Genomic DNA, 11,379 nt, shown 5'->3' with positions numbered 1-11,379 from the left:
TAAAAAGACCAACTATCTTTTTTAAAAATTCCACCGAATAAAAAATATCCACATATTTTACAATTATTGATTTTTTACACATATTGCAAATTAAAATATAAGGAGTTTAGTACCTTAATAGACTAGATTAGCATCTAGCTCATGGTTATCCTCATCATCAATCACAGATAGAAGTTCATGTATTTGCATTTTTTTGAAACATATTTTCATCCCGCTTTATATACAAAGCAACATCCGAACAAATATACTACTGAATGAAACTGTTGATGTAGCCCTCGTACAACGCTGGTTCTAGGATAATCGGATCAAGCGAAAACTACGCTACCGAAAGGAAAAAAAAGGAGAAACTGAGTACAACGACACGCTATATACCAAAGCACCTAGGCTCCACGACAACGCCTTCAGAAGAGAGAATGACGCTAAGCGTCGCCGCTGTCGAGTCCACATAGGACAAAGGCCTTCACCCCTAAGCCTATCACGGCGAGGAGCACCACGACGACGTCTTCAAGAAGATAGCGGCGGCCGCAAGCGTGATGATGGCCGTCGGCGACGAAGCGCAGTGCTTCCGCTCGGTAGCTCCCATGTACCACCCCGAGGTTTTCAGGACAAGCGCGATGAGCCGAAATTTGTTCTCCGGAGGTTCTTGCACGTGGTTTTCCCTATTTTCGTCTTAAAAAACATTTCCCGTGGGCAAAGTTGGAAAGCCACATTCTTCCTTTTTTTTTCTGCTTGACATTTTGACGCTATCTCTGGCTCTCTGCCCTAAACCACAGGTACGGACGCGTTCATGTGTGTACACAACAACGCAACCACCCCCGACTTCCAAAAGGAACACCCGAAAAGCCATACGCCGACGGTCCACAGCCACCCCGTCCACAGAAAACCAGCAAAAGCCCCAAAGTTTCACCTTTTCCCTGGCCACTTTCCCGTGCACGGCCTCACCCGCCTGTCCTACCCTCCCCACGCCCCCCAAATCCCATGCGCCCCGCCCCGCCCCGTCCAAGCCGCACCAGCAAACCGCTCGCCGCCACGCAGACCGGGCCTTATTCCCGCGCCACGCCGCGCCGCTCCCCGGAGCGCAGGACAAGCGCTCCCCGGCCGCCGCCGCCGCCTTTTGAGATGTAAAGACGGCGACGCCGGACGTGCGCGCGCGCGCGCGCATGGGGACTGTGTTCTGTGGTGGCGGTTTAGGTCTAGCCGTTCCTGCCGGTAGGCCTACGAAGGAACGAAGGGGAGCGAACAAGGGGAAGCGCCAACGGGAGAGGGGCTCGCCCCTTTGCCAGCCTTCGTCCCTTTTGAGACGAGACGACGCTTTGCTTCCATTCTTTTCGGGTTTGCGCCCCTAAAGAAGGCCCTAAACATTCTTTTGGACAAATGCCGCCTTGTCTTTGATGGATGTTTGTCTTTGTTTTGTTTGATTGATGTATATGTAGTTGTAGGGTCTGCCATTTCCTTCAGTCCGGAATCCATGTGTAGTGCTACGAGTAGTGTATATATACTACTAGCACCACTACTGGTCTAGGTGGAGCTCACTTTGGATGCCGAGTGGGGATGTGATCTTGCCTTTTTCATCTTGCATCTTTTTAGATTAGATTAGAGAAGAGGCGCTTTGTTAGTTGAGGGTTAATTTTAGACATGCCAGATGGCAGACATGTTGACATTCTAGTCTTAGTGGTGCTTTTATCTTGTTTGTCAAACTTGACGGATGGATCTGTTGTGGAAAATGACACATTTTCTAGTGACCGATGAAGGTTGCTAAGCTACTTCATTACCAATAGATGCCTGCTTTCCACCATTGACATGGTAGTAGCAAGCTGCAAAACTCATGCCATCATATGATTTGCCGGCCTGTCAAACCGCAGTCAAACTGCAGGCCTCATATTCTCGTATCATTTGCTGCCCTATTACTGTCATTGAAACCCATTTGCAGGGGGAATCAAGACCATCAGTCGTACGCAGATTTGATCATTTGAAGAGCAATGTCAGCAGCACACCTGCTCCTCCATTAACAACTCCCAAGGTACACACCGTCCACCACCACCCTCCAAGCTCTAGCGCATACACCGCGCCCAGCCCAGTACACACGACACACCGTGGCGTTTTGGCCTATCTCCTATCGTTTCGGCGTCCCCATCACGAGTCATCGCCCGTCATCAAGCTGTTGCGACGCAGAAATCCCTCCCTCAAGTTCGGTACGCATCGTACGAGCAACGATTAATCAAACCTGGTGTGTTCTTGTCAGATTAGCAAGAAGCGTTGGCTGGACTAGGCGGCGGAGGCAGCAGCCAGCGATTATCACTGGATAGTCTAATGCATAAAGCTTACTCCCACATGTGTCGTGTCTCAGAACCCAGCAGCACTGTCACCGGATCACGGTTGCGGATTACTGTAGCAGAAAGCCTAACACACAAATAACCGAGCTGGCATGGTTAGCAGCAGTATGAAAAGCTGCCCCTTTCCCCAGTTTTGCACGCAGCAAGAACGAAGAGGCCGCGAGAGATATGATATGATATGATTTTCGTGGGCTTGGCGAAAAGGTGCTGTGGACGGTGAGCTGGGGTGAGGTACGTATTTATCCATGGCAACAAGGAAGCAGGGGAAAAGTTGTGCGTGGCATTTTCACGAGGGGTCACAGTCAACGGGAGGCCCTTTTTGCTCGCCGGTGTGTGTGAGCCATTGGTGGTGGGTGTGCTGCCAGTATATAAACGTGAAGGCAGGCAGTGGGTGCGTTCTTCTTGCAGAGCAGCTGGGGAGAGAGAGAGAAACAGAGACCTTGCCTGCCTAATTGCTTGCTCGCCTCTTCCCTCTCCAAAATGGCCGCTGTTTAGTTGTTGACCTGAGAGGACAGCGAGAGAGAGGAGGTGGTGGTCTGGTGGATACATAGATCATTTGGAGCTTACTGTCGCCTCGCAAGAAGCCACACTGCACTTTGGAGCTCCTCGTTTGCCGCTGCTGGGTTGGTTCCTTGTCCTCCCTCCCTGCTCCGGAGCTCTGACCGCCGACGCCGAGTAAGTTTCTGTTTTGTTCTTGTCTCTCCTCCTCCTCCTCTTCTTCCTCCTTGTCTCCCGTGCCCTAGAGTTTTTCCCCCGCCGCCAGCTTGTAGTTTTGCTGCTGCTCACGCTGGTTTGGTCCCTGCGTTCGTTGCAGTTCTTGGGAGGTGCCGAGCAATGGAGGTGGAGGCGCACGAGAAGAAGGGCCACCGGGCCTTCGCCAAGGCAATCAAGTCCTTCGGCTCGCACAGGCGTTCCAACAGGTTTGTTTGCGCTGAAAGATTTGCTTTCTGCCAGCTTCTTTGGTTTTCTTGTGAAGAATTTTCACACCGAGATTCTACTCCTTGTGGCTTGTGAACGGCAGCGATCTTGACAAGATGTGTAGCAAAGATGCGCTCTATGCTTCAGACAAAACTTTTGGCCAGCCTAAGCAAGTGGTAAGATTTCTCCTCCTCCTGTGCAGCTTCAACAATGTATTTGCTGCAGTTTCTTTGATTTTGAGCGACCCTGTTCCGATTCTGTTTACCAGGAAGGTGTGAAGGCCAAGGTGAAGAGCGATTTGAGTAAGGAGGTGCAGCCTGGGAGAGGGGCGCAAAGCTCCCTGAGAAAAGAGGTACTAAATCACTGTAAAAATTCTACTACTTTCCGTAGATTTGCTGTTGACATCTCGCCTTTGAGGTTTTTTATATTTTTACTAGGAAAGTTCATAGTTTAATGCAGATAATAAGCTGCATTTCCGTCTTATCCGCGTGCTTGCTAGGCGCTTTTTTCTTTAAATTTTAGCTGGGCAGTAGGTAGCCTTGATGATTTTGCCAGAATATGAAATGGCGTAGAATTTTTTGTTGAGAGAAGTTCCTGAACATACTCTCTGAACTTGGTTGACAAATGTTTCTTCTTCTGTTTCTTGGCTGATGAAGAAAATGTTTCTCTACTAATTATCCAATCTCTCACCAGGCTTTTCTTGCTGGTCGCTGCCTTTGCTGATGAATTTTGCCTTTAGTACAGCAGACTCACGTGATTGCCTGATGCAGATTCTTCAACTAGAAAAGCACCTCAAGGATCAGCAGGTGGTGCGTGGCGCCCTGGAGAAAGCCATGGGGCCGGACGCTGCCCCGGTCAACAACCTCTTGCACGAGATGCCAGTGCCAAAGGTAGGACACCCATTCACCCAAGAATTGCGGTTAATTTCTCTCTTTTGTGCAATGCTCATCAGTTTATTACCTCGATCCCACAGGCCGCCAACGAGCTGATCCGGGAGATCGCCACGCTGGAGCTGGAGGTCAAGAACATGGAGCAGTACCTGCTCACCCTCTACCGGCAGGCGTTCGAGCAGCAGGCGCCTGCATTGTCTCCCCCGGATCGCCGGGAGGCGCTGAAGCCGTCGGTGAGTGCGCGGTGGTCCGGGCAGCTCCGGGAGGCACCCTGTGCCAGGGTCTCTTGCAAGAGCAGAGGTGATGCTGTGCTCCGGTCCAGCTACCCGCCACCGCCGCCGCCCCGTAAGAAGTGGAATGATCCGTTGATGGACTGCTCTACTTCGGCGTGCTTGGATAGACTGAATGACTCCGATGCGCTCCGCTGCCAGTCTGCGTTGTCGTGCCGTGGCATCTGTTCGTCCAGGATATCGCCGTCGGAGGAGAGTCTTGCCAGGGCCCTTCGCTCGTGCCACTCTCAGCCTTTCTCATTTTTGGAGGTAATGGTTTTCTCTATGAAAAATGGATATGCTAATTTTAGTCCATGTTATGCTGTTACACAATGTAAAAGTAACTTGCTAAAGCTGTTAGAATATGATATTACAGTTTCTAGTAGATCATAAGAAGATTGACAGGGATTCAATGATTGAAATGTAGCTGCTCTGTGGAGCTGTATAAGATTCCAGGTCTAAGCTTCTTTTCATGATTTTGTTGAGCAGGAAGATGCTGCTGCAGCCGGGGTGATCAGCTTAGCAGAGTATCTGGGCACAAATGTAGCTGACCACATCCCCGAGACTCCAAGCAACCTCTCCGAGGAGATGGTGAGATGCATGGCTGGGGTATACTGCAAACTCGCAGATCCTCCGTTGGTTCACCACGGCTCCTCGTCTTCTCCGACATCATCGTTCTCTTCAACAAGCGCAATTTCTCCACAGTATGTGGGGGACATGTGGAGCCCCAATTACAAGCGAGAGACGACGCTGGACTCCCGGTTGATAAACCCGTTCCATGTCGAGGGGTTGAAGGAGTTCAGTGGGCCATACAACACAATGGTTGAGATTCCAGCCATTTGCCGCGATAATCGCAGGCTAAGAGATGTTGAGGATCTTCTCCAGACTTACAAGTGAGCTAATCTCATCCTTATTCTCCAGTGAATGTGATTGTGAATGTATATCTTTCGTCTTTCCATTGTTACTGATTCGGTCGTCTACATTGATATTTCAGGTTGATACTGTACCGGTTGGAAACCGTTGATCTGAGAAGGATGACAAACGAAGAGAAGATCGCGTTTTGGGTCAACATACACAACGCACTGCTGATGCATGTAGTGCTTCTCTCCCTGGCCCAAGAAGTTCACTTCTAATTCTTGATACCATGTCTTAACTTTTTATTGATGGGGTCTCGTTGAACTACTTTCGCAGGCTTATCTCAGGTACGGCGTCCCACAGAACAATCTGAAGAAGTCATCAATACTTGTTAAGGTAAAGAGGATACATCTCTGCTGCAGAATCAACGAAATGTTCCTGCAATAAGATGTACTTATTCAGATGAAGTTTCTTCTTTCCCTGACATAATGTTTCATTCACCACAGGCCGCCTGCAAAATCGCGGGACGCAACATCAATGTAGCTCTGATCCAGAACTTGGTTCTTGGATGCAACACACATTGTCCCGGACAGGTATGTATAGCAAGCATGATAGTGTCGAAAACCCGTTAAAGGCGTAAATGTTTGCACTGTACTGATTATGAGCACTGTACTGATTACGGGCACATCGCAGGCATGCTAATTCCATCTGTTTGATCCTTTTAATGCAGTGGCTACGTACTTTGCTTTACCCAAGGATGAAAAGCAAAGCGAGCAAAGCAGGGCATGAGTGGCAAGCCTTTGCTGTTGCGCAATCGGAGCCTCTTTTACGCTTTGCGCTTTGCTCCGGCAGCCATTCTGATCCCGCGGTAAGCGACTATGCACGCGCTAATCACTGTCATTGTTGCCCTAATCGCTTGTAACGAAGCAAATGCCGCCTTTTCTCCAATCCATACTCATGTGGTTCTTGGCTAGTCTTTAAGCATGCAAAGATTTGGTATGAAAAAGGTGCACGTGTCCTGAGGAAATGATATGATAGCCTGACACAACATTGTCAAAACATGATTATGAAATGAAAACCTTTTGTTGATTAGGAATCTTGATAGGAATCATTCATCATGTTGGGAATCTTTCATCAAAGTACTGCGAGCATAATTACCAGTGGTGCCAAACCAAGCCCCTTTACACACTACCCCTCTTTTTTGCAGGTGAGGGTGTACACCCCAAAGAGGCTGTTCCAGCAGCTGGAGGCCGCCAAGGAGGAGTTCATCCGGGCAACGGTCGGCGTGTGGAGGGAGCAGAAGATACTGCTGCCGAAGCTCGTGGAGGCGTACGCCAAGGACGTCAAGCTCTCGTCGCAGGGCCTCGTCGACATGGTCCAGCGGTACCTCCCGGAGAGCCTGAGGACGGCGATGCAGAGGTGCCAGCAGCAGGGCGGCCGGTCGAGCAAGATCATCGAGTGGGTGCCTTACAACCTCAACTTCCGGTACCTGATCGCCAGGGACCTCGCGTTTCCTCACCTGAGCTGACCTTGTGCTGCTGACCTTGTGAGATGGACTGACCAAGTATATGGTGTATGATAGGTTTATTAGGTCCAGTGGCGAGTCGTGCATTTTGGTTGGCGGTGTAAATTTTTGTGTAGATGAAAGAAAAATAGGGGAAGAAATTGAGAAGCAAACATGTTTACCTTATTTGCCACGCGCTCTTGCATCATAGTACTTTTGTTTCATGGGCCGGCTCATTAAGGTTCTGGAGCGAGTCTGATTTATTCTTCTCGGCATTCTTCTCTGGAACTGCTGAGCTTTTAGCAGATAATCAAAAGGAGTTTGTACAAATAATCCATTGCTTGTAGATGGTGTGGCATACTGGTCTCCAGTTGTTAATATGCTTTGATTTGATTTGCGGAAATTGTGTTTGACTCCCGGGCTCGATGAAGCTCAGTTTTAAAAGATTCAAAAAATCTAATTGTTAGGTCACAGAAAATTCTAAAAACAAATACACACATACCTACAGATGTATACTGCTACTTACTGTAAAGTTCATGGAGAATTTTTTCGCGAGGTGCACAAAAATAATAAAATCATGTATTTATAGCACATGTGCCATTCACTATAAAAGTACATGATTTTAATTATTTTTTTGTACAGCTCACATCAACATCTCATGAAATCCCATCTGATTTTAAAACACAGGAATCCTATAATGATTGCCTTTGGATAGTGCATAGCAAAGAGGCATAGAAATTTTAAAAGATTTACAAGAAAAAGTAAAGCGGTAAAGTGAAGAGGTATTGGACTTCTCAAAAGAAAAAGAACAAAAATGATTGGGATCATGTTATTAGAATTCCTATGGAACGAGGGGCATAGGAACGGGTTACATATTAATTTGGGACCCCAACCCTATGACCCAAATGGCTTTCACAGATTTTTTCCCCCTAAGATTCAGATCCTAAAAAATTTCTAACAAAAATTCTTCAATCCAGAGGCGCTCTTGTATGGTTGGTAGGAAGCGTGGCTCGAGCAGCTCGGGATTCTCACATGCATGGATTCTCTTGCGTAACTACTCACATGCATGTGGGTCCAGCAACAAAATCATGCAAATTAAAACCCGCAAATTTCCTAGGAAATGTTTATTGATTAAAAATTGTTCTTATTTGTAAAAGTGATTGTGTCTTTAAGATTTTTACCAAGCATTTAACTGTTTTTCAAGATAATTTTCATATAGATCACGTATTTTAGTTGTTCATGTGTTTTTAGAGTATTCATTTCATTTTTTACCAATACTTAAAAAACATTGGTATAATATTAGTAAGTGTCAATGATTTCTAGATTTTTTTAAAAAAATACTGCCACACTTATCAAAAGTATTCACGATGCGTACAGACTCATGTTAATTGTCTTAAATTGTGTTATTTTGAAAAGTGTACAAAGAAAAGTAGATGAAAAAACAGGAAAAACTAAAACTAATAAGAAAAAACAACAAGAAATAAATTGAGATAAAATAGAAACACAGACTACCCCGATGAAAAACCGATAGCCGACAATCGTGTTGTCCCCTGCTGCTGGTCTTCGAACCACACCCGAATGCACGAGGGATGATCGTGTGCCATTGCCGGCAGAAATCCGCAACCTGTGGTGCCGCTATGTGCCGCCCATTTTTTGGGGTGGGCCAGCCCAGTAGGCCTCGGCTCGTCCTGCCGACGTAACCCACATTTTCCCCTCTTTTTTATCTTTTTGTTGCTTTTATTTATATATTAAATTAAATCAATTTTTTTGAAAACTCAAATTTTACTGACGAAATTGAAAATAAGAATTGGAAAAAAATGTTAACATAGTATTAAACTTTTTAGCTCAAGTTTCAAAATGATGATAACTTTTAAAAAAAATGTACATGACAATGAAAAATTGCTCCCGGATTACAAAAGCTGAGTATAATTCTTTCTAAGAGGTGATCAATTTATAAAATTGTTTTTGTAATGTATAATAAATGTTTCATGCATTAAACAAATGTACGTCACATTTTATGGAAATATTCCCGTGTTTCAGAAAAAGTTTTAGACATTTAAAAAATGTTATGTACTAATGAAAATAAAGTTTTCTTAGTTTAAAACATGTTTATTTCCATTAAAAGTGTGTTGTGACATTTTCAATAAATATCTGTTTCTTTCAGTAAAATGTCCATGAAATTAAAAAAAATATACGCTTAAAAATGCGTAGTTCAAAATGTTTACTGGCATTTCAAAATGTACACATTGTATTTGAAAAAATGTTAGCATGTATTCTAAAAAGTGTTTGAAATATGTGCTTTAACAAATTGTACATCATCTATGCTTGAAAAATGTCGAACATGTGTCGGAAAATGTTTCACATGTGCTCTAAGATTGTACATTCTGTAATGGGAAAATGGAGATATATGTTAAAAAGAAGCAAAAGAATAACATTTGAGAAAAGAAACAAAAGAAAACCAAAGAGAGAGAGAGAGAGAGAGAGAGAGAGAGAGAGAGAGAGAGAGAGAAGAAAACCAAAACCAAAGGTAAAAAGATGAATAAATAAAACAATAAAACCTATGAGAAAAAGAAAAATCCAAAAAAAATCCATGGAAAACAAAAGCATAGAGAAAAGAAAGCATATAAAAGAAGAAAAAAAGAGAAAGAAACCGGTCGAGTGAACCTAGCAACTGCTAACCCGCTAGTGTGGTCGCCTGTAAGCGATTCAAATTAGGAATCGTTATGGGCGCACACATAGATGTCGCGCACAACCTGTAGGAAAACCAGGTAGCTCATGTTCGAGGTTCGTTGGGCCAAGATTTTGAATTTTTTTGTTTACGCGAAAAAACATGTTTTTCTTTTCTGCAAGAGTCACGGTATTGCTTTCACAAGAGTCACAGCCGTGTCTCTCAGAAACAAAAAAAAACACATTTTCTATTTTTTTTTCACGAGAGGTATGGTTTTTGCTTTTGTGAGAGGCACGGTTGTGCTTTCACGAGAGGCACGGCCGTGCCTCTCAGAAACAAAAAAAATGTGTTTTCTGTTTTTTCCTTTCGTGAGAGACACGATTTTAATTCTACGAGAGGCACGGTTTTGCTTTCGCGAGAGTCATGGCCGTACCTCTTGGAAGCGGAAAAAACACGTTTTCTATTACATTTTTTCTTTCCGTGAGAGACACGGTTTTACTTCCGCAAGAGGCACGGCCGTGCCTCTTTTAAAAAGGAAAAAACACGTTTTCTGTGTTTCTTTTCTTCCGCGAGGCATGGTTTTGCTTCCGCGAGAGGCACGGTCGTGCCTTTTTTGTCCGTTTTTTTTAAATAATCCGTCAAAACATATCAATATGGGGTCTAGTTTTGAAAATCTCAACGCGAGAAATCTAATGATGAAAACGGATCGAAATTTGGACGCACGGTTTAAGACCTAAAACTTTTTGAATAAACGGATGTATGAAAAAAGAGAAAACTCCCAAGTTACGACAAGTGGCACGCTTGCAGTGTGGCACTTGTCACAACCTGAAAAGGTGGAAATGATCTTTAAAAGAAGTACACCTTAATTAGTGATTTTGGGTTCACTGCATCAAACAGTCGAGCAAGCGCATTGAGGGCTCTCACTTGTTTGCCCGTTGGAGACATTATACTGCCGATGCGATTTTCTTCCATTAGGTTTTTTTCCTTTTGATTTTTCAACAAGAAAACCTGCTACTGAATTTTGTAATATAAAAATTACATACCATAATAAATTGTTAATATATTTTAAGTCATTAAATTTTTGCTTTTAAAAAATGAAATATAGTCACAAATTGAAAATTGTGAATTTTTAAAAACATTTTCAAATTAAAAATGTTCTTGTTTTTTCAAAAAAAGTTTTTGATTTACAGAAATGTTTGTGTTTACAAAACATGCTGTCAAATTTAAAACTTGTTCATATATTTTGAAAATTATTCTCAAATATAAATAATGTTAGAAAAAAATCATAGATTTAAAAAATGTTCTTATATTTTGATTTCTCTCTCTTGTCTAGAAGAAAACATGAATTTTAAAAGTATTCATTTATTTTTTATTTGTTCAAGAATATAAAATTGAAAATCTCTACTCCTATAGAAATGCGAGTTGGTGATGATGGTGTGCCTGCCTTCAGGATATATGTATCGTCCGATCTGAAATCTAAGGTTGAGATTGAGACTGAGACATATTGTGCACAACCAACCGCCAAAACACGAATAGTCTAGAGGTTTCTCCTTCTCTAGGGAAACTGATTATTCTAGAATCCCTCCAAACCTCTAGACTATTCATGATATATGCAATTATATACTGATTCATTGCAAGTGTGAGATTATTGACATTAACAATTTAACATGTATATATGGACGTATTAAAAGGAGGAAATTCTAGCCACGAGCAGGAGTCATCCTCCCACTTCTCAAGAAGATGACAGTTTTAAGTCACCACCTTATTATGTCACAGTGGCTCAACTCAGCGACATCCATGACTAACACAAGAGGAGGGAGCTCGAAGTCTAGTGTTTGCTACGTAGTTAAGTATCAGCGACTAGATTATGCATACCCCATTGCAATGTACATGCTCTTTTGCTAGTATAAATAAAAATGAATAAGAAAAAGGAAAAGTGAAT

General features: G+C 43.7%; 1 protein-coding gene across 1 annotated transcript; it reads left to right on the top strand.

Annotated features, from left to right (window-relative positions):
* Positions 1–977: 977 nt before the first annotated feature.
* Positions 978–7,009, top strand: LOC125510702 (uncharacterized). Its single transcript, XM_048675954.2, has 12 exons — positions 978–3,008; positions 3,148–3,253; positions 3,355–3,427; positions 3,520–3,603; positions 4,022–4,141; positions 4,225–4,680; positions 4,900–5,303; positions 5,405–5,504; positions 5,602–5,661; positions 5,772–5,858; positions 5,996–6,133; positions 6,473–7,009. The coding sequence occupies exons 2-12, from the start codon at positions 3,168–3,170 to the stop codon at positions 6,791–6,793; spliced, it is 1,929 nt and encodes a 642-aa protein (XP_048531911.2). The 5' UTR covers positions 978–3,008; positions 3,148–3,167; the 3' UTR covers positions 6,794–7,009.
* The last annotated feature ends 4,370 nt before the right edge of the window (positions 7,010–11,379 follow it).

The sequence above is a fragment of the Triticum urartu genome, chromosome 5A, assembly GCF_056163025.1.
Source record: "Triticum urartu cultivar PI428250 chromosome 5A, HENAU_Tu73, whole genome shotgun sequence".
Classification (NCBI taxonomy): Eukaryota; Viridiplantae; Streptophyta; class Magnoliopsida; order Poales; family Poaceae; genus Triticum; species Triticum urartu.
Note: the sequence above shows the minus strand (reverse complement) of the source record. Positions and strands in the feature narration are given on the sequence as shown.